Raw genomic sequence first — 23,727 nt, 5'->3', positions numbered from 1 at the left:
TTCGTAGATGTAATTAGTCAAGGATCTCAAGATAGAAACCATCCTGGACTTAGGGTGGTCCTTAAGACCACTGACTGGTATCTTTAAAAGAGAGAGGAGAGGGAGGTTTGGACACAGGCACATAGGGAAGAAGGCAGTGTGAAGATGGAGGCAGAGATTGGCTGCATTTATAAGCCAAGGAACACCAAGGACTGCCAACAACCAACAGAAGCTCTGGCAGAGGCATGGGATGGTTTCTCCCTCAATGCTTCCAGAAGGAATCCACCCTGCCAACCCCTTCGTTTTGGGCTTCTGACCTCCAGAACTGTGATAGAAATGATTTCTGTTGTTTTCAGCCATCCAGTTTGTAGTAATTTCTTACAGCAGCCCTAGGAAACTAACATAGCTTCTACTCCTCACCAGCTTCCCAGACCCCCTAAACTATGATTACACAGATAATTTTCTTTTTTTTTTTTTTTTTTGAGATGGAGTTTCACTCTAGTCACTCAGGCTGGAGTGCAATGTGATCTTGGCTCACTGCAACCTCCGCCTCCTGGATTCAAGCGATTGTCCTGCCTCAGCCTCCCAAGTAGCTGGGGTTACAGGCACCTGCCACCATGCCCAGCTAATTTTTGTATTTTTAGTAGAGATGGGGTTTCACCATATTGGCCAGGCTGGTCTCGAACTCCTGACCTCAGGCAATCCACCTGCCTTGGCCACCAAGTGCTGGGATTACAGGCATGAGCCACCGCGCCCGGCCAATTATTTATATTGATTTAAAAATCCATAGGTTTTTGTAATTGTTACTTACATGAATATGCAAAGGACAATATTCACAGTAGTATGCTATGAGCTAGTTTTTTAGATGCTCCCAGAAATTTCAAATGCAAACTGGTTTTACTTATGTAGCTAAAACAAATGCCAATTGTTGAACTTTGTGCTGGCTCTTTAATATCTGTTCTCTTTTTTCTTCCAGTTAATGTTGATTAGCATCAGCTCATTTAGTCAGTTAACATTTATTTCCTAAAATCAAACACTCTTGATTGGTCAGCCTGGGAGAAGAGGGCTAAGATTAAGGTTAGTGATGGTTCCCTTAAAACCTGTCGAGTGTCTGCATTGTTAGACACACTGAAATCTAAGAATCCCATCTCTCTGGGGCTGTTCACTTTACTAATAATTATTTATAAAAGGGAAGCTGAGACAATAAATTGCCAATAACCATGTAACATAATAACCACAATGAAAAGACATTAAAGCTACCTTTTCTGTAGCCTGATTTTACCTAGATGGTGGGTTTTGGTAACAAGCCATCACTAGAGGTCAGTTTTTGATTACATGTCTTCTCAGGTTCAGCCTATGTTTTGATTTTTGGCACCTCTCTGGTTTTTAGGCTTTAAAGCAGATCCAAATGTTATATTATAGTCTTGTAAATGTTTCATCCTTTTTGCTTCTGATAGATTAGAACTCTAATTATTAGAAACTATTTTTAAGCATTTGTGACTACAAAAACTCCTAAACTTCAAATGGTTTAAATTTTGATGTTTATCTTAATTTTAAAATATTTTAAAAATTATTCAATAATAGAACAACCTGTAATGAAAACTTACACATATGTGAGAGGTACTATTTTAAGATGAGAGTTTGCAGGTCGAATTAGTCAGGGAGAAAAGAGTAGATGTCAGAGTGGGAAAGGCCCTTAAAACTTAATAGGGAATATCAAATCTCTACAAAAATTTTATTCAAGACAGTGTCTAAGACTTAGAAGCAACTAACTTAAAAGCAAACTTTTGGAACTTAATCCTATTTTCATTGGGGACTCCGTTTATGAATAATATGCTGTAATTATACGTAGAAGCTTAAGGACTGAAACAGAGCATTCCAAATGACAAATGTTTTCTCCTGAAGAAATGGCACCCAAATTATGTTGTACAAGTAAGCGGAATAAAATAATCATATGCTTGTTATTAAAATTATCATATGCCTAGCATTCATGATTTTCAAAAGTGAAAAACAGTATGTTATCTTTGAGTTTGTTTTCATGTGATATAAACTTATAAGCAAGTCAAAATTAAATAATGTACTGAGCATTAATTTAAGCCAGGATTTTTCAGCCTCAGCACTATTGACATTTGGGGCTGGATAATGCTTCGTCGTGAGGGGCTGTGCAGTGTGAGGTGTTCAGTAATATCCCTGGCCCCAACCCATTAGATAGGTCCCCTCTCCAATTGTGACAACCAAAATGTCTCTAGACATTGCCAAATATCCCTCGGAACTAAATTGTCCCCAGTTGGGAACCACGAATTATTAATCCCTAAAAGACAAAGCAGCAACTCCTGACCCCTACAAAAAGTTTTAAATCAATAACTTAGTTTAAAATCCTTACTAAGTGGGATCATTACTAATCTCACTTCATAGTACCTTCAGTATCTGGAAACCGTCCCTATGGTCACACTTACCACGGCTCATTATTATTTTAAAACATGGGGCTGTGTCATTTCCTGTCTGTGAGTTTGGACTGCAGTGGGAATCCATTAGTTGAATGACCTTCTGTGTAGGTTAATCACAAGACAAGTTCTCAAACTAAGCGTTTCCCTACGGCTCATTTCTTTTTAAAGTTATGGAATACCTGTTCTGCTTATACCTTTTAGATTCATAATTATTTTTCTTGTATCAAAATTTCAATTAATAGAAATAAATGACGTTACTGACACTTCATGATGATTAAGTTTTGGGCAAGTGAACCATTTTACACTCTATTTTTTATTCCTCCCACTTTTAGTCAGAATACACCTGCAGAATAAGTAACAGAACTGTGTGAAAAGAACGACTAGGTCATTACGGTTAATAGTTTTACAAAAACAGCCGAGGCCTGGTCTGGAAAGCTCACAACCTCCACCCAGATGCTTTCCAGCCTCGGGGATATTCGTACTAGCAGTGACACTAGCCAGCTTTCTCTAGGCTGGCTCTGATGTTGGAAGACAAGCACGCAGATGTGTGTTACTTTTCAAGCCTGGACATCGTTTCTGAGGAATTTAGCTCCACCTCTCCTGCCAGAATGGAAAATCAACGCCCCCATTCCCGCCCTTCACCAACCCCTCTCCGCCTGCCCCTTTCCCTTGGGTCCTCTCCTGTTACAGAAGTTCTGATTTTTCCTAGCGAGCTGGAGGAAAGGCAGGTACCCGGAGTGGAGTTATATTACCTGTTTCTTTGTTCTGATGGGACCCCAGAGAGGACATCACGCTTTGTAACTGGTTCTTCAAGGGGAGAAGCAAATGTGTCCCTGAAAACTTCAGCTGCCGCGTTTGGCACCAGGTTTGATTGACAAGGACTGGCGGAGGGAAAGCGCGGAGGCTGGGCTGGGGGCCGCAGGCCGAGGCGGAGACAAAGAGGTTTTGCCTGTCCCCGAGAGTGGAAGGGCCCCTGGGGGTAACTAGCCTTTGAGCTCAAAGGGGCGTTTCGTGAGGTCGCCTTTTGGTTCGGAGAGCGCGCGGCGATCGGGTGGAGGGGGTCTGGCGGGAAGAAAGCCGGGGCGGGGAAGGGGCGCGGGCCGAGGTGGGAGCGGAGCTGCAGTCACGTGGCCGCCCGCCGCCGCGGAGTTGGGGCTGTTCTTCCGGGTTGGAGGCGCAGCGCCGCGGGGCCCAAGCCCGGGTCTGCCAGCGCGACGTCCTCTCGCGGCCCTCAGGGCACAGTCCAAGGCTGTCAGCCTCCCGGCCCAGGTGAGCGCGACGGCACTGGCGGGTGCGGGCAGCCGGGGCGCGCGCCTAGGGCGCAGCTGGGAAAGGGGCTCGGGCCTTCCCTGAAGACCACGGCCCTCGCCGGGAGAGAGACCTGTCAAAGAGCAAAGGGGGGCGGGGTCGGCGGTGTCCCGGGCGCAGGGTGCACTGGGGTGTCCGCAGGCCGCAGGCTTAGGTGGGGAAGAAGAACCGTGCCTCTTGGGGTCCCTTTCTCGTCTCCTGCTGGGGCGATGTCGAAGGGAGTGGGCTGGTGGATTTGGGAACTGGGTCCCCGCAGAGGGCAGGGAATGAGGCGGCAGCTGTGCAGGTGCAGATATTTGCAGCTTTGGGGGACAGCGAGAGTCGTACGGGGTCATTTCGGCCCTCAAGATCGGGGGTGGTGGAGAGGGAGGTCATAGAGGACTTTCGATGGGCGTTTCATCCAGAGAGGTGGCAGCTGGATGCCCTTGAGGTATGCTTGACCCTTGAGGGAGTTCGGAGAGGGTGTCCGGCTGGGGACATAGGAGATTGCGAGCACAAATTGTGAGTGTGAGTTGGGGCGGTCTGGCGGTGGTGGGTACAAGTTTCTGGGGCCTAGGCTGGTGAGGAGGAAGAGACAGCGGAGAGGGCGACCTGGGCAGAGCTAGTTCAAACTCAACAGCCGGAATGACTATTTGCAGCCGTGGCCAATCGGCTTCCTAGGGAGGTTATAAATAGCGGTCTCGTGCAGATGCCAGCGGGTGGCAGTTAGTTGCCGAGCAAGGGACGGCACCGGTGGCAGTAGCCGTGACACCAGTGGCTTTGGGTGAGGTCACGGCGCCTGCCAGCCGAAGCTGGCTCAGTAGGGTATTGTGTCCTTGCTGGTTTGTCTCGCTTTTAAAAGCGTGACTTGTTTATGGTTGCCGGTGTCCTTTATTCACCCTGTGGCGCCGGCCAGTCCTTAGGTGGTCTGTTTGTCAGGAGTCTTGTAGGACAGACTTATTCGGAGAAGGGCGTGGGGCTTAGGTGCCTACCTACTCTTCTTATTTAAAGTGTGCCCCTTTTCTTCATTGCACCCCTTTTGTTTGTAAACCTTGACTTTTTATTAACAGACAGTTTAGGATCGTCTTCTTTCCAGCAGGTGCGCTTAGGCTGCTTACCTTGGTGATAGAATCAGTTTTCCACAAGGCTACACAAACATTTCCTTTTCAAAGGAAATTTTCTGAAAATCCTTGGAAAATGTGCTCAATAGGTACTTAGGCTTAAGGTCACCTAGCCCTATTCATTCAGTCAAAAATACTGACTTCCTCTGTGTTGTGCAAAGCACTGGGGGAGAGTAATACCAAAGTGAATATAACAGCTGATAAGGATATTCTCAGTCCTGGCAACAACCCTGAGAGGTAGGTGCTGTTATGTTATTTTTTGAAGTCTCACTCTGTTGTCCAAGCTGGAGTACAGTGGCACAATCATGGCTTACTGCAGCCTGGAACTCCTGGGCTCAAGTGATTCTCCCACCTCAGACTCCCAAGTAGCTGGGACTTCAGGCTAGCACCACCAAGCCCTGCTAATTAATTTTTTTTTTCAGCAATGGGGGTCTCACCGTGTTGGCCAGGCTAGTCTTGAATTCTTGGCCTCAAGCGGTCCTCCCCACTAGCCTCCCAAAGAGATGGCATTATAGGCGTGAGCCACCACCCTGGCTGGGTGCTATTATTCCCCATTTTAAAGATGAGGAAATTAAGTACAGGGAAGTTAAGTGACTTCCCAAGGTCACACAGCCAATAAATTGCAGAGTGGGGGCTTCCAATCTGCAGATCCAGAGCTGACTCTCTTAAATATCTGTGGTATCCTCCCTCTTTAGGTTGGTGCTTGCCCTCAAGGATTTTAATATCTAATAGGGGAAATAACCCATATAAGTTACATTAAACATACATATGAAAGCAATGCTTAAAAAGTTGTGCTTTTTTCCCCTAATTTTGAGTTATAAAGTTTTTTTCTTATTGCTTCAAAGCCACAGCAACACATGGATAAATGAGAGCTTTACAGTGAAGATGGAGGAAAATGTGATGATTAAGATGGAGTATTATCTTTTGTATAAACCTGTACAGGCCAATGATAAGATAGTTTAAATATTCTGTATCTTTCAGGGCCATTTGTATTTGGTTTAGACTTAGTGATATGTATTGCTTTTGCCAAGAAATGACCTCCTGATCTCTGCCCTGTATGTTCACATTTGAATCAAGTGGAATTTTTCACAGAAATTGGCCTATGAAGGCTTTGGCCCTACTGATGTCTGATGCCCCTGCCAAGGATCTGCTGAACATCAGATTACCATTTTCCAAGTAGAAGGAACAAATTTTCCAGATTTCAGGCCATGAAATAGGACTTCAGTTTTATAGCATTACAAAGTCTCATCTAATCATAAAATTTCTAGAGACTAAAATGGCCTTTGAAACCTGTGCTTTTTTTATAGTTGAGCTAACTGAGGCAGGGGGAGGTTCAGGTCGAACAGTAAGTGAGTGGCAGATTTGGACAATACAGGACTCTATTAAAGCTCAGTTCACTCTTTTGCTGATGAGGTCTGGGAACTCTTTGTCAGCCCCATAAAAGTGGTGGTTGTTGGGGAGTTGGGATGATCCAAGAAGAGAAACTTGGGTAAGTGGGGAGGTTGGGATAGGAGTAGGTCACTCAGTAATGGTGGGGGAAAAAAATCTCACTCAAGACAAGAATAATCTTTTACACATCTTTGCAACTCCCTTAGTTCTTGGCATAGTTTCGGTAGGGATTTTGAATGTGTAGCTGAATTTCGAACTAATTTTCTCTTTATTCTCAGCCATGATAACTCTAGATGTGACCCATGAGTGAATGAATAGGGTATTTATGAGACTTGAGAATACTTTAGGACTGAAATGAAATGACATGATATGTGGAAACACTTTGAACATGTAAAGCTGTCTGTCCAAATGCAAATAATTATTCATACATATTTTTAATTGCATGCCAAAACACATCTTGCATTCTTTCTTCCTTAGCTATTTTTCATTTGATTCTCTTCATCTCAAACGGCTTTCCCTTCCTTTTCTGAGCTCTAAAAGAGGACACAATCTCATTCTTTGATCCTTCAAAGGACTCTGAGCTTGTGTTACTCTGTTACTCTACTTTGTAGTATTATTATTTGTTGACTTCTTATCTCCAGGAAAATTCCAGTTTGATTCTACAAGTGCTTCTTAATGGCAAAACTCTGCCCTTGGTATATATTTGTTGAATTAAGGGGCATCTTATGAATAAATATGCTCCCTGGATTAAAAATTTCCATTACCAGTGCTGCTTTCTGGTATTTTAAAGATGTTTCTTCAAGGAGTTGTGGCAGCAGGTTTTTTTTTTTTTTTTTTTTTTGAGACAGAGTCTTGCTCTCTCGCCCAGGCTGGCAGGCTGGCAGGCTGGAGTGTAGTGGCATGATCTCGGCTCACTGCAACCTTTGCCTCCCAAGTTCAAGCGATTCTGGTGCCTCAGCTTCATGAGTAGCTGGGACTACAGGTGCGCACCATCACTCCTGTCAGGACTCTGAGCCCAAGCTAAGCCATCATAACCCCTGTGATCTGCACGTATACATCCAGATGGCCTGAAGCAACTGAAGAACCACAAAAGAAGTGAAAATGGCCAGTTCCTGCCTTAACTGATGACATTCCACCATTGTGATTTGTTCCTGCCCAACCCTAACTGATCAATTGACCTTGTGACATTCCTTTTCCTGGACAATGAGTCTCAGGAGCTCCCCACTGAGCACCCTGTGACCCCCACCACTGTCTGCAAGAGAAAACCTCCTTTAACTGTAATTTTCCACCACCTACCCAAATCCTATAAAGCTGCGCCACCCCTACCTGTCTTTGCTGACTCTCTTTTCGGACTCAGCCCACTTGCACCCAAGTGAAAATAAACAGCCTTTTTGCTCACACAAAGCCTGTTTGGTGGTTTCTTTACACGGACGTGCATAACAACGCCCGGCTAATTTTTTGTATTTTTAGTAGAGACGAGGTTTTGCTATGTTGCCCAGGCTGGTCTTGAACTGCTGAACTCAGGCAACGCCTCCCAAAGTGCTAGGATTACAGGCATGAGCCACCATGCCTGGCCAGTGGCAGCAGTTCTGAAATTAAAAATGAGCTAAGTCTTTCTCCCTCTGGAGTCTGGAAGAACATTTACGGAGCCTGCTAGGATCAGATGCTCAGTCCCGTGAGGGTCCACATGATACAGCAGAACTTACAGGCAGAGTTAGCAGTGTTAGCTGAGTTTGGCTGATAAAATTCTAAGTCCTTGGCTGCTTTCCATTCTTTTTTTTTTTGAGACGATGTCTCACTCTGTCACCCAGGCTGGAGTGCAGTGGTGCAATCTTGGCTTACTGCGTCCTCCACCTCCCAGGTTCAACCAATTCTCCTGCTTCAGCCTCCTGAGTAGCCAGGATTACAGGTGCCAGCTACCAGGGCCGGCTAATTTTTATATTTTTAGTAGAAACGGTGTTTCACCATGTTGGTCAGGCTGGTCTCGAACTCCTGACCTCGTGATCTGCTCACCTTGGCCTCCCAAAGTGCTGGGATTACAGGCATAAGCCACCGCACCTGGCTTCTTTCCATTCTTGAAAGAAAGAAGAGAAAGGTATGGAGGATCATTGGGAATTATGGGGACAGTGGGAGTGCCTTTCATGCATCCCTGGGGATCTACTGAGGAATGTGGTGGAGGTAGTTCCTGAAACCTTAGTAACAGCAAAACCCAGTGACACTTCACGCAGCCTGGTGAGAACTCGCAAAAAGTGGCCATTTGTGAGAACCACTGACAAAACAGTTCATAGTTATGGCCACATCTGCAAGCGCAAGCCTATTTGATAAAGATACTGTGGAATTTTTCTTTCTTTCTTCTTTTCTTCGAGTCATGTGTCATGCATGTTTAATTTTCTTGAGAGGTGCACTTGGCAAACATGAATCTTTTGTTCACTCAGTCAGCCTCAGTTCAGAGGTCTCAGTGGATAAGCATCCTGCTGCACTGAATAGGATGTCAGAGTATTTGGTATGACCTGGTGGCTAAATGTAAGTCACCATTATACTGTACAGTATTTTAGGTAATTTAAGGGAAATTCAAAGGTAACTGAATTACATGCACTTTTTGCTGGACATGCTGACTTAGAAGATAACTTTCATGTAAGATATGACTTGATTCTGTAGCAATATGTGTGTGTATTAAAGCTTTCTAGCTACATTAAGGACCAAATAGGTTATGTGACCTAGGCTTGGAATTGAATAGTGAGTTTAGAACTCCAATTTTAGTGGGAAAATGGATTCCAAGTTTTAAATGCCTGAACTGGAAAACAAATTTTGAGCATCTTCTATAAGTAAGGAACTTGGCAAATAAATTCTTTATAGATGTCTACATGTAACTGTTATATTTCAAACTCTTTAGATTAGTATTTTTAAAATGTTTTTCATGTTTAAAAGACAAATAGTTTTTTTCTTGGCATATAAACATCCTATTTTCTTTTTTCTTAGTGATTTGCCTTCAAGGAAACTGGGGAGTCAGAAAATTGGGAACTCATATCAACATGGCAAACCTATTGAAAACAGTGGTGACTGGCTGCTCGTGTCCTTTACTTAGCAATTTGGGGTCCTGTAAGGGTCTACGTGTGAAGAAGGATTTTTTACGAACATTTTATACTCACCAAGAACTGTGGTGTAAAGCGCCTGTAAAACCAGGTAAAGTCTCACTTCAGTGATTGTAAATGAAACCTTCAAGTCATAGGAACTAATAGATCTGATGATCAATAAAAGGAAAAGCCATGTAGTTTTATGGCCTGGTGCTTGTGAGTGATCATTTTAAACAAACAACAAGTAAGTGCTGTCTTGTATTTTCCATGTACTATAGACGTTCCTGATTTCCAGCGCTAGCAGAGAAGACAAGGTAATAGGAAAAACAAACAAACAAAAAAGATAAACCAGTTGAGTTGTCCCTGGAGCCTATTGCTCATAATAGCCATTTCTCCTAGAAGCCCTTCCTAATTCCTTGTTAGTATTTGAGAATTGTACCATATACAGCTCATCTATGCTCAGGAATTAGGAATTAAGTATATTAATTGGTCTACATTAATGCTTTCCAATTTAGTTAGTAGCAATTTGATTGCAGTTGCTCAGGTCAGAAACCCTGGAGTCATTCTACATCCTCCTAGTAGGTATAGGTCAGCTCTATCTCATATCTACAAACTGTCCTCTTCTTGCCATTGCTACTTTTATCATCTTGGTCCAAGCCATTGTCATCTGTCACCTGTACTGATGCACCAGTCTTCTAAATGTCTCTGTGCTTTTTACCTCTGCCCCCTACAGTCTGTTCTGCACAGGACAGTGAGAATAATCTTTTTAAAATGTACAATCATGTCACTCCTCAATTCAAAATTTGCCACTTGCTTCCTAGCTCTTACAGAGGAAGATCTGAAGTCTTCCAGTGGCCTACAAGGCCTTCCCTGATAGAATGTCTCCTTGCTTCTGTTCTGGGGTACAGGCCAGAAGGAGGAGAGGCTAAAAAGAGGCCCTTCTAAACCAAGTCACCTGTCTGTCTTTTTTTTTTTTTTTTTAAGCAGCAGCAAGATTTATTGCAAAGAGCGAAAGAACAAAGCTTCCACAGAGTGGAAGGGGACCTGAGCAGGTTGCTCCCCAAGTCAACTCTCTTTCATCAGTCTTGCCCAAAGACCATCCCAGTACTTCTGTCACTTCACCTCACTGTCCAGAACTCAGACATGTAGCTGTAGGGGAGACTTGGACATTTTGCTGTAAGGGAGACTTGGATATTTTGTCTTTTATTCTAGATGGCAATGTACCCAGCTAAAAATGGCATTTTCTTATTAAGGTGGAGGAACAGGATGGATATTTTGGGGGGCAACCTTTGTCACCTAGAATAATGCCCTCTTTTGTTTTTTAAGTTTGTAGGACTGTTTGTCGATTCATTAAGGACCTCTAAACTGCTAGGTGTTTTGAGATCTTATGTCTGCCTTGTATAGATTTTATAGCCTCTTTTCTTGTTCTCAGATGACAAGTCACAATTGGCAGGGTATCTGTCCCTACAAGCCTCCAACTTTATCTTCAGATGCTTTCTTTTAAATTGCTCTGGAAAGCCAGATTATCCTGGTGATAAAATTGTGTATAAAATAAAGGTAAATAACTGTTGAAGACATGAAAACTGTCCTTGTGAGTAAATCCATGGACATCAAGATCTCTATATTGATTATATATAAGACATTTTTGTTTAATTTCTGGTTCTTCACTATTTCCTAATTATTTTTATCTCTGAAAGATAAGAAGTCTATTTTTTCCTTAATATAACCATAAGTTCATTACCATATTGAAAAGTGTAGTAAGTAATTCCAGCTACAGTCAGTATTCATATTTTTTCAATTGCTTTCTTGCTGCCTTCCTTCCTTCCTCCCTCCCTCCCTCCCTGTCTCCTTCCCTCCCTCCCTCCCTCTTTTTCTTTACAGTTGGCTTGTTCAAAGAGTGATCCAAACAGGGTCCACACATTGTATTTGCTATGTCTCTTTTGTCTCTTTTTATCTATAAGTTCCCCTCTCTTTTTTCCTTTTAATATACTGAAGAATTTCATTGTTGCTCTGTAGAATTAACAGCATTCTAGGTTTGGCTTATTGAATCCTCTTGGTATTGTTTAGCCAGTTTCTCTGTCCCTTGTATGTGCTTAAATTATCTCTTATTTGGTCAGTGGAAGCCCTTTCAAATTGGCTTCTAAATCCTTTTGACATGGCTTCAGTCATCTTTGGTAGCTTCCTTGCTTTTGCCATGTAGAGCCTGACAATTTGAGGTTGTCAGCTAAGTGAACTTGAGATAAGTGTATGTGATTGAGCTTTGTATGTCAATCCAAATATTTGCCAGCTTTCTATTATTTTCCTCCTTCTCCTTCCAGTAAGGAGTAAGATTCAGCATTATTTGCCTTTCGTGTACTGTAAATTATTACTATATAGGTAGTGTGGAATCTAAGACAGTGTTCAAATTCAGGTCTAGGTTGACTTAATTTCTCTAAGGTCTTACTTAATAAGTTACTTTGTAGGGATAATTTCATTCATTTTGAAATTATACATATTCAGATCTTAGGTTGCAAGAATGGGTTTCCTAAGCTTTAATAAACCTTATATAGAAACAGATACTCTTCATTAAAAAATGTTTATGCTGCATATTAAGTAAAACATCAGGAGAAACTGATGTCCTGTAGCTAAAGATGGTCTGAACCATATCTAAATATAAGATTGTACTATATAGGCTTTTTTGGGTTGCAAGGAACAGAATCCCATCAGATTATATTTTGTGATGAGGGTTTGCTATGTGGATTCTTGGCAAGTGTGAGAGCCCAGAAACCCCCCCATCTACTCTTTGGATAAGTGGAATGTTATTTGTAGAATTCATGGCTGTGACCCATCTTCTCTCTTTAAATATCTACTACTGATGTTTCTATCACTGTTACTGCTGACCTCCCTTTGATTACCTCATAGCTGTGCTTACAAATAACATTTGCACTGATCTACTCTCCTTGTCCCTTTCTGTGGGTCTCCCATTTAAACTCCTTGAGAGAGAACCCAGTGGGTTGAGTAGTCACTGGCCAACATAGAGCGTCCTTGGACAGAGTTCCTGTCTAAGTCATCTTATAAGGTGCAGCTGCTAGTTTTCCTCGTCTGCCCTGTAGATGATTGTCCTTGACACAGTTGCTGATCCCTTGTCTAAGTGGCTGAGTGTGTAGAGTCTTAAGATACAACACTTAGAAATTTATGAGGCATTGTGTGTGGCCAAATTGCCTGGAAGGGAACTTTGAGTGTGGCAGGCCATCAAAGTGTCTAGGATACAGTTGTTCTTCAAAATAGCTAATTACTTCCATTTTTGTTAAAAGTAAGGACAAGGAGACCATAACCTTGCCCTTAGTTTGAAGAATGGAGTCAGCATGTGGAGGGATCTCTAAACCCATTTTTTTTTCTCCTACAAATCAACTAAGCTTGTTATATTCCTTGAAGAAAGCCAATTGATTAAATAAAATATTTAGAAGTTTCAGAAGAGTAGGCATAAAAGTTTCTTATCATCTACCAAAAAAGTCAAAGAATTATAAGTATGAATCAGGAACATCATTCTGAACAGCAGCTTGCATGTGTGGTATATTTTGAAGAAAAGATTGCTCCTTTCAATTTTCTGAAATCTGTTTTTAAACATTTTTTGTTTGTTTTTTACCAAATGTATTTTTTTTTTGCCTTTGCTTGTTTCTAGGAATTCCATATAAGCAACTGACTGTTGGAGTCCCCAAAGAGATATTCCAAAATGAGAAGCGAGTGGCATTGTCTCCTGCTGGCGTTCAGAACTTGGTCAAGCAGGGTTTTAATGTTGTCGTGGAATCGGGTGCGGGCGAAGCTTCCAAGTTCTCAGATGATCACTATAGAGCGGCAGGTGCCCAAATCCAAGGGGCAAAGGAAGTGCTGGCTTCTGATTTGGTGGTCAAAGTAATTATTCCTTTTTCCTCTCCTATTTACAGCATGCTGACTTTTTGAAATCTTTTCATAGAAAAATTAAATTACTTTATCTGGAGTTACACCTTTTCCTATTTTCAAACAGTGTATTTTTCTCAAAGAAATGACTGCATGTTGTCATATTTTTCATGCTCCAGTAAAACTTTTATCAGACAATATGATCTATGTTTAACCATGAGGAGAGAAAAAGTGATCTTCATTTTTACATTTGCTATATGGACATTTTCTTTTAATTGGCTAGGAAAAATTTGTTCTACATGGTCCATATATATCCAGAATACCCACACGTGAACATTTACTGCTAGAATGGAAAGAAGGTATGGAACTTAGTCTGGGACTAAATGTTCAGTGATCTTCTGACACCTGAAGGCACAATGATTTACACTGACATACGTGCTATTTCTAGAGAGGGCATGACTATTTTGGAGAAAGCAGCTTTGGGCTGAGTGGCGAGTAGCTTTACCTACTCTAAAATAAGTTCTTAAGGTAATATATAACAGAAATCTATATACTAAATGACTTGAGAATTAAAATATTAAATAAAAAATCCTTTAGAGAAAGGGGGAGAGACTGTATCAAGGGTCTAGCACAGATGATAACTAGAGTTGAGCATTAAATTAAATGCTAAGCCTCCTGCAACCAAAGCAAACAGGGAAGTAACTCATTTTTTCAGGAGATACAGCTTTTTTCTACATTAATTTCTATGAGGTATCAATCACATAGTTTTTTTATTTCCTTACATAAAGCCCACTGAATAACTTGACAGGATCCTAACACTTGACAGGTGGTTTTTGCTAAAGTTACAAAACCAATTTTTGCTATTGAAAGTTAATAGTAAAATTTGTGGCATGGGGGGTTAACTGTAACTCAGCTAAAGCTTTTTAAAGGTTTAAGTTTACAAATACTTGGTGATATAACTAGATATATAGTAAAATTACTTAGAGAAAAAAGAAAAGTATAATTCATTCTCATATATATGCTAGGGATCATCTTTTGAGATGTCTTGAAAAAGCCTTGTAAGGGTGTGCTTACATTTTGGAAGTGCTATGTGTTCCTTTTAGGGATTCACAATGTATATAAGCAGTTAATGGTGTGCTCAGAAATCCTATAACATAGAATATTGTATGACTTTATACAGTACTAGCATTAACAAACTTCTTGATCTTGGGGGCCTCTCGTTTGAGCCAAGTCTGTTAATATCCTGAGGAGCACATTCAGGGAAACATTCTATTGGCTTGACTTACTCAGATGACAATGGTCTCAGCTGAGCATTTGATAGGGGCCAGTAGAATCAATTCAGAGTTGTTTTCTAACTTTTACTAAATCTATGTTATAGATTTTCTTGGAGGAAAAGTAGACCTTGTCAGAGAGCCTTAATTAAAGTCCAGAACCTAGAAACATATGCATCACCAGATCAACAACTGAAATGGGAATAGCAGACAAAGGTGTCTCATAGGTAAATTGAGGTGAAATGCTGTGAGATAAACTTATTGACCCAATGTTTGTGTTTGTATTTAAAACATAAGTCCCAGAGGCTGTGTTTTCTGTGTTTACTTGCCTAAAAGCACTATTGCTAACTAGGAACTAATGAAATGGGATATTTTATTTGAAGGTTGATTTTAAACTTGGATATAAAACATTTTAAAATACATTTAAAATACACTTTGAAAAATTTGGCTTTAAAAAGTGGATAATATTGGAAACTTTCAAGCATATGGAGTGTATATTCATTGACTTAGTTGATACTTCTTAATGTAACAGAATATATTGTAGCTTTTGGCTTAAACCCAATTCAGCAAGGTTACTAGTGTGAATTGTGTTCATCTAATAAATAGTCATCTGGAATTTTAAAGTGACATAAATCCATACTTAGTTTTAGTTTATGATGTTCTTAATGTCTCATCACTCCAAATATTCATGCTTGCCAAAATTAGCAAGGACTGAATCTTGCTTGAAGGATTGAACACACAACAAAACTTCCTGTCTATTTATTCTAATATCTGTTAATTTTACCAGGGTAATAAGTTTTGGGGACTGCAGGTTTGCTGTAGAGCTTCCATATATTTTTTCACCTCTCTGCAGTTAATTGTCAAACCAGTCTCAGTATTTTGTATTTCCCAGGTGTGTGTGCCCTTTACTCAGAGCAGTCCACAGGTCATTAGGCAGGGGATAGATGGTATACCTCTGCGTGTGCCTTATATTGCTTAAGCATTTAGTCAGAAATTATTGATGGAAGATTTATTTCTGGAGTATTATTTCAGTCATGGCATATTATCTAAGTTTTCCTGTTTGCTTAAAAATATGATTAAAGTATTTATATTTTTAATCTGTGACTTGATTTTTTCCCCAGGTGCGAGCCCCTATGGTTAATCCAACATTAGGTGTTCATGAAGCTGACCTTTTAAAGACATCGGGAACGCTGATTAGTTTTATTTACCCAGCCCAAAATCCAGAGTTGCTAAATAAACTTTCCCAAAGAAAAACTACAGTTCTGGCAATGGACCAGGTTCCAAGAGTCACAATTGCTCAGGGATATGATGCGCTAAGCTCCATGGCCAACATTGCGGGGTAGGTTATTTTCCATTTCAGTTGAACAAAAGCGCAATAGTGCTACGGAAACCTTCACACTGTAGCTCTTCTGTCTTACAGTGATTTTATTTGTAATTATTGTTGGAGATTACAGCCTTTTGAGAGTGCATTTAAATTATTTTTGACTCATTTTATTGTTTTACGGTAATTAGATAGGAAATGAACTCTATTTATATTCCTTTTTAATCTTAATGAGTAGAAGAGTAGTAATGTTTCCATTCACCAAAGCAAATAGCTGTCAGATTATTTGTATGAGGAACACACTGTATTTCATAAATGTGTGTGTACATGTATATGTAAGGTTGAAGTTACTGTTTTTATAGGTCAAAAATGGTTGAATAGTGACAATTTCATGTGGTTAAATTAATATGCATATATTAGTGGATTTGCTGTCTTAATTAGGTTTTGCTTAGGTAAATTTATAAAATATTTAAAGAATAGGAAAAAGGTCTGGACTAGAGGAAGTTTCATCTGATGTCAAAACCCATACTGATAACTGAGGGCTATGTCTTCTACCTTTAAGGTCAAGATGGTAATAAGCTTCATTTGCCCAATAGCACTAATACATTCTCTGTTGATTGCCTGGAGTACTATGTTGAGAAGGATTCCAAGGCCCATTCTGCTTGGAGGAATGTGGCTGTGATTGAGTAATCATGCCTGCCATGGGTGAGGGACAGGAATAGCTACATGAAAGCAGTGTACTGCTGACTTTGCCTTAAAGGGTGGGAACAATCTGGAAATGGGATAAGGCTTATGAATCAACTTCTCTAAGAAACTAATTAAATTAGATTTTAATCATGAAAACTATTAGTAGTTGAGAATTTGCTAATATTAATGAGGCACAAAGAAAATAATCTTTTTAAAAAAATAGTGCATAAAAAGACACTAACATGACTAACATGAATAAAGCCTTTTATAGCCTGACACCTAAGCAGAAAGTTTTCTTAGGTTTTATATTTTAGCATAGGAAATATGTCATAGATTCTACTTTGTGTTTTAACTGCACACTTATAAATTTATTTAGCCTGTAAGGGAGTTATATTATGCAATGTGTGACTTAAAATTTTATCTAGAAAATGTATAATGTAAAGTTTTAAGGGTGCTGTTGATTCTGAAATACACATATGTGAAAGAATATCAAAACCAGTTGCTCTAGATCAAGTGGTTTTAGCTGTTGAATCTTTTGAGCAAATGAAATATTATGAGACAATATAAATAAATCCAATAAGAGCTGAGTAGCTTTGGGTACACTGAGTATGGCAGGATTGTGCAGAAACATTCCTACTCTCCATCTCATCCACTATGGCCCCAGATTTGTCTGAAGTTTAAACCTTCAGGGACCCAGGGATCACAATTTGAGGAATCACTCTTTTATGTCCTGAGCTGATATATGCAGAGAGCATAGTGTGAAAGGAATCATCTAGTATACATATCCATACAATGTATGATAAATCATTATCCATCTCATTCATACACACAGCCATATTACAGTGAAGATGTGCTACTTCCACTTAATTACTGTTCATTCTGAACTTTTTTGCTATCATGAAGAAAATGTCCAATTTATTACTTTTTTCACTATCAATGTTTCCTTGTACATTTCCTGTGTAATCAATCTCCTTTTATTATTTATTTTTCAGAATAGCAACTGAATCTTTTAGAGCATTAATTCCACAATTAATTTCTTACAGTGGCCTTTGAATCTTTGTCATATTTGCCCATTAAAAATTGCTGTCATTTGAATTCAGGAGAGCAACAGATAATGTAATCTCTAAAGTATTGTTTTTTGCTCCAGTGGGATTAACTTAATAATGGTGACTTTATATGTTTTTGCATCAATTATTGTATCAAGTATTATTATGTAAAAATATGATCAGGGAGAAGATTTTCTTGTCACCTAGCAGGGGAGTTTTAATAGTTGCTTTATAATATTGAGCCAGTGTATATATTACCAAGTAAGAATGCAAAAGTGCCTTTTACATATAAAATGCTATGAAAATGAAATTAGTGTAGCATGTTAAAAATATCCTGTTAAAGAAAAGATGATGCATATTATTTGATTTATTAAATAGTTTGTTTCTTTGGCTAAAACACTTAATATTCACTGAGCATTTTCTATGTGACAGGCTTTATGCGAAGTGTTTCACCTGCGTTATCTCATTTAGTCCTCACGACCCTAAAAGATAGATGCTTTTTGTCCTTACTTTATAGATGAGGAAACCAAGGTTTAGAAAATTTTAAAAATTTGCCCAAGGTCACAAAGGTAATCAGTCAGAGAAGTAGGACATGAACTAAGGTCAGTATATAGGAAAATCCCATACTTTGAACCATTAGAGATCAAGGGAAGTGTTTCTTCTGTTCTCCGAGGTTGAAATCTTATTTTGTACAAGCCTATGGCTGACCTAATTTTTTTTTATTTTAAGGATTTTCCCCCCATTACCTAAGCACTACCCAGTCATCAAACAATATTTGGACTATATAGTAAAGTAAGTGTGAAGGATGTATAGTCCTAGTACCCAAAGAAAACCACTGTTAGTATTTTCCTATCTTTCTTTCATTACATTTTCTATTATGTTCTACAGTACTTGTTATGAAGAGGGTGGGTGCATAATGGATAAGAGAGTGCCTCTGTAGGCAGACTGCCTGTGTCAGACTTCTGGCTCTACCATTTACTAGCTGAGTGACCTTGGGCAAGTCTCTCAATCTGTATCTCAGTTTTCTCACCTATGGGATGAAGACAGTAATTGTACCTTTCCATAGGCTTGTTGTGCAAATTAAAGGAGCAAGTGTATATACAACACTTAGAACTGTTTTTGACACATAGTACATACTACATAAATATTAGCTATTATTCTTTGACAAAACTTCATTGATGACTTATGATGATATGTGAGTCTGAGATCTCTCCTTTTATGGAATTATTTATTTATTTATTTATTTATTTATTTATTTATTTTTAAAGTTATAAGGCTGTTGTCCTAGCAGCAAATCATTTTGGACGTTTTTTTACTGGTCAGATCACAGCTGCTGGAAAAGTTCCTCCAGCTAAGGTAGGTACAACTTTTAATGTTTCTTTATAATATGCATTGATTAAAGGAAAGGGTATGTATAGTCTTAAAATATAGTTATTTAAAAATTTTTATATGTTAACCTCACTGATGACTTTTTGGTGTGTATAAATATTTCACGAAACCTCAAAGCTTAACGCTTAAGATTGCTAGAAAAAAATGAACTTTGACTTTCTGAAAGTTCTAGTCTTTTCTGTTTTTTGACTTTACTAATTTGAATTTTTAAAAGAATTTTGGATAATTTGTTCTCTGTAGCCTATATATTATTAATTTTTTAAAAAAACTTTCAAGATACCATTCAGAAGATTCTGGGTTTCTCAATTTTTGCAACATTTTGGCACATATACAAGGTATTTTTGGTTTCTTCACTTCTTGTCAGTTTTTGGATCAAGAAGACAGGAAATGGGAGGTGGTGTAATCAGAGTATTTGGCAGAGAGAAATGGTGCCAGTTTCTTTAATCCACACTGAAAGCAGAGAGAAGCAGTTAACGATGAGAGGTGACGATGGCTTGCTGAAAGAATAGGAGGTCATATTGTGATCCTTCAATCCTATGTACACTCAGTAACAATGGAAACCCTGAGGCTAGGTGTCTTAGTCCATTTTGTGTTACTAAAAGAGAATACCTGAGACTGGGTAATTTATTTTAAAAAAGAGGTTTATTTGGCTCATAATTCTGGTAGCTGGAATTCACGATTTGGCAGCTGCATCTGGTGAGGGCCTCAAGGCTGCTTCAACTCATGGTGGACAGTGTAAAGGGAGCAGGCGTGTGCAAAAAAGATCACATGGTGAGAGAGGAATCAAGAGAGAGAAACTGAGGGAGCCAGGCTCCTATTAACCCCCAGACTGAGAACTCAGCCCCCCACTCCCAGGGAGGGCATTAATCTGTTCATGGGAGATCCTCTCCCATGACCCAAACACCTCCCACTAGGCCCCACCTCCTAATATTGCCACATTTGGGATCAAATGTCAACATGAGTTTTCGTGGGAACAAAGCACATCCAAACCATAGCACTAGGTACAGGAAACCTGACTTTAAATGTGATCATTTACCTACCTGTAGGTTACAGGTTAACTGGTGCTTCCTGCTCTTTTTTTTTGAGACGGAGTCTCACTCTGTCACCCAGACTGGAGTGCAGTGGCATGATCTCGGCTCACTGTAAGCTCCACCTCCCGGGTTCATGCCATTCTCCTGCCTCAGCCTCCTGAGTAGCTGGGACTACGGGTGCCGGCCACCACGCCCGGTTAATTTTTTTGTATTTTTAGTAGAGACGGGGTTTCACCATGTTGGCGAGGATGGTCTTGAACTCCTGACCTCGTGATCCGCCCGCCTCGGCCTCCCAAAGTGCTGGGATTACAGGCTTGAGCCACCATGCCCGGCTGCTTCCTGCTCTTAAGTACTTTGTTATATAAAGCCCAGAGTTCTCACACAAAATAAGTCTCCTGGAAAAAATTAAAACAAAAGCAAATAGTAGCTTTGAGAAATTATATTGTTTTGAAAAACAGGCCAGGTGAAAAAAATGGCAAGCGGTTTAAGTGGAGGCCAGAATACTTAGCAAGAAAGTGTGAGCAAACAATGCAGACGTGAGATGTAAAATGATTAAATTTTGACTTCTTTCTCAGGATCATACAAAAATGTCTGGCATGCATAGTGGCCAGAAGTTCGATGCTGTTCTTAAGTTGACTGAATGCTTTGATGCACAAGTCTACTACTAATTTTGGTTATAATCTTTCTAGATATATGTGGAAGTTGAGAAAAAAGCTGTGAATAAAAGATATTAAAAAGTGAAACAAAAGACAAGAGGCTTAAAGAAAAGAGAATCAGCCTTTAAAAGGTGGAAAAGTGACTATCTTTATTGAAAATTTAAATTGCAGCTTAAGGGACTTTGGTTACATGACAGAAATAGTTTTCTGAAATTGAAGGCACTGGTACAGCTCATTAAGGTGGATTGCATAATACTGTCTTTTATTTGGATTTCCTTTAAACATGGAGGGTTCTTACCTGTCTAGAACAAGTTTGTTCAAGCCGCAGCCTGTGGGCCACATGTGGCCCAGGACGGTTTTGAATGCGGCCCAACACAAATTTGTTAACTTTCTTAAAACATTATGTGATTTTTGTTGCCATTTTATTTTTTTGGCTCATCAGCAATTGTTGGTGTTAGCTAGTGTATTTTATATGTGGTCCAAGACAATTCTTGTTCCAGTGTTGCTCAGGGAAGCCAAAAGATTGGCCCCTGGCCTAGATTGAATGAAAATCAATCAGTTGAAGGCTTATGATATGCGAGGCATTGTTCTAGGAGCTGGGGATATGGCATGAACAAGACAAAATTCCTGCTGCATAAAACTTACACTCCAGTGGGGGTCATAGTGAGGAGACAAAAGATCAAATAAATACCTGAGATAATTTTATTTTATTATTATTATTATTTTTGACTTGGTTTTTTTTTTGGAGGCAGGGTCTCACTCTGCCTGGAGTTTTCACTCCAGGCTGATCTGGAACTCCTGAGCTCAAACAATCTTCCTGTCTTGGCCTCCCAAAATTTTGGGATTACAGGCATGAGCCACTGCACCTGGCCATGAGATAATTTCACACAGGAAAAAAAATGAACTGGATGATGTGACAGTAATGGGCACAGGCCACTTTAGTAGAGTGATGGGGAAGCTTCCTCTGACCTTTGAGGTGAGATTTGAAGCATGGAAGAAGGAAAAAGGAGTTTAAGGATTCCAAGCATTTAGGATTCCAGTATTTAGGTTCTGGAAAAATAAAGAATACCATTGGTCTTGGAGTGTGGTGAACAAGATGAAGAGTGATCTTGAGATCATGTTGGAGAGGAAGGTCTAGGCTGGATCATGTGGGTCCTCTCTTGTAGGTCATGTTATAGACTTTGGATTCTCCTGCAGGTGAGGGAAATGTTTGGTTTAGGATTTAAAAAAATCATGTGGCTGTTCTGTGGGGGAATGGATAGTAGGGTGAAGGCAAGATCTGTCAGCAATTGGTTGCACCTGGGACGATGGTGGCACCAGAAATGTAGAGAAAGGTGAAGGATTTTATCTGGATTAGGGATGATCTTTGGGAGTTAAAACCAGTACTACTTGTTGATGAATTGGAAATGGAAATATGTGCAAAGGGAGGAGTTGATGAATTCCCCATTTTGGCTTAAACAATTGTGCATAGTTACTGCCTTTACTCAGATGGGGAAGGCCAGAGGAGGGGCAGGTTATATGAGTGAACACGAACATTGTTCCTAAAGTTATTTCCTTTCTCCTGCCCTTTCCCATACTATTTCTTTTTTTAAAAAAGTTTTTATTTCTTATTTTTTAATAGAGACAGGATCTCACTATGTTGCTCAGGCTGGTCTTGAGCTCCAAAGCTCAAGGGATCCTCCTGTCTTGGCCTCCCAAAGTGCTGGGATCACAGGCCTGAGCCACCTGCCTGGCCCCGTACTATTTCTTGAGCATATGCCTACGGTGTAACAGTTAGCAGTAAGCGCTTCGGTTAGATTCCATTGTTTAATATAACAACAGTCTGAGAAGGCACTTTGATTGCTGTATTGCAGATGATAAGCAGCTTGCCAAAGATCACCCAGAACTAGTTAGTAACAGAGTCAGGATTTTGACCTAAGCTCTCTGACTCTTATTCACTGTGTCTTTTTCTTTACTCCATGCTTTAGAGAGAAAAAGTAAATTTCGATAGTAAGATCTGCTGCTTTTGTGCGATTCTGCTTTTTTAAATTATGGGTTTTTTTTTGTTGTTGTTATGTCTTGATTCAGGATAACTTGGCCAAGTCCTGTGACTTTTACTTATTTTTATTCACTTTTTCTTTCTTTCTTTTTTTCTTTCTTTAAGTGGTGATGGAGCTTCTGTGTGGAAGAGGTTGGTGCTTTGGAGCCTAGAGCCTGCTTATTCCCTCTGGTCACTCTTTGCCTCATTTCCTATAGACTTACCCCTGTCCCCAAACACAGCACCAAACACCCCATTATCAAGATCAATTCACATGACCTCTGAGACACTGCCCAGAGCTCACTGGAGCACAGTCTGACTAGCCTAGTCTTTGTAAAGGCAGAAGGACATGTGGGCATGATGGGTGGGTGGCAATTTGTAAGCTTCACTGATTCTGTGGGTGGCATTTTTTTTCTACAGGAACAAAGTGTTGCTTTCAATTGACTGTTTATGGGATATATAACAGGACTTTACTGTGGAAGGCCCGTTCCAGACTGGAGACAATGTTGTTCTTACTTTGTTTCTTAGAAGGCGGAGGTAGGGGGAGACTTGTTTCTGAGGAATTCTTTGGTTCTCTTGTTGCTGATCCTTCCATGATTAGGGACATTCGTTACATTGCTTCAGACTTACGGAGAGGTGCTCAAAATGGTTCAGAATTGTGGTTGCTCATCAGCTGTTCCTTTCAGAAGCATTTTGGCTGAAAATAGAGGTTGGGGTAGATGTTTCACCAATGTTGTACCCATCTTTGAAATGGGTTTTGATGTTTGATGAACAAAGAAAAACCTTATAATTTGATAGGGTAAAGGTAGTTAGAATGCCACACTGGGACTTTTAGTAGAAGGAACTTTTAGACAGTGGAAAAGAATCTGTTAATCTTCAACATACGTAATGCTGATCATGCTTAGGTAGTTTTACACAGATATTCTGATTATTAGGCTATTTTTAGTGAATTGTTGTTGGCCTTTGCTAGCAGTTGTTTCTTTGATAAAATTTCAAGATCAGTGGTGGTTCAGTTAAAGAATAGTCTATGTACTCCATACAGTTACTAAGGGCTGATCATCATTATCACCATCTGCACCGCCATTTATTGATGCTAAACTTATACTAGGCACCAATAATTGTTAGCTGATGATTTT

The 23,727-nt window shown here is 40.0% G+C and overlaps 1 protein-coding gene across 5 annotated transcripts in view; it reads left to right on the top strand.

Annotated features, from left to right (window-relative positions):
• The first annotated feature begins 466 nt into the window (after positions 1-466).
• Positions 467-23,727, top strand: part of NNT (nicotinamide nucleotide transhydrogenase) — a 111,052-nt gene continuing 87,791 nt past the window's right edge. The window contains exons 1-5 of one of the 5 annotated variants that reach the window (XM_019013521.4): positions 467-3,154; positions 9,203-9,406; positions 12,959-13,188; positions 15,566-15,783; positions 18,767-18,854. In XM_019013521.4, the coding sequence (XP_018869066.1) occupies positions 9,256-9,406; positions 12,959-13,188; positions 15,566-15,783; positions 18,767-18,854 (687 nt within the window). In that variant the 5' untranslated portion in view covers positions 467-3,154; positions 9,203-9,255. Of the gene's footprint in view, positions 3,292-3,580; positions 3,696-9,202; positions 9,407-12,958; positions 13,189-14,260; positions 14,672-15,565; positions 15,784-18,766; positions 18,855-23,727 lie in introns of those variants that run through there. The other 4 variants (XM_055367498.2, XM_019013520.4, XM_019013519.4 and 1 more) reach the window with 4 other exon arrangements.

Source organism: Gorilla gorilla, chromosome 19, assembly GCF_029281585.2.
Source record: "Gorilla gorilla gorilla isolate KB3781 chromosome 19, NHGRI_mGorGor1-v2.1_pri, whole genome shotgun sequence".
Classification (NCBI taxonomy): domain Eukaryota; kingdom Metazoa; phylum Chordata; class Mammalia; order Primates; family Hominidae; genus Gorilla; species Gorilla gorilla.
Note: the sequence above shows the minus strand (reverse complement) of the source record. Positions and strands in the feature narration are given on the sequence as shown.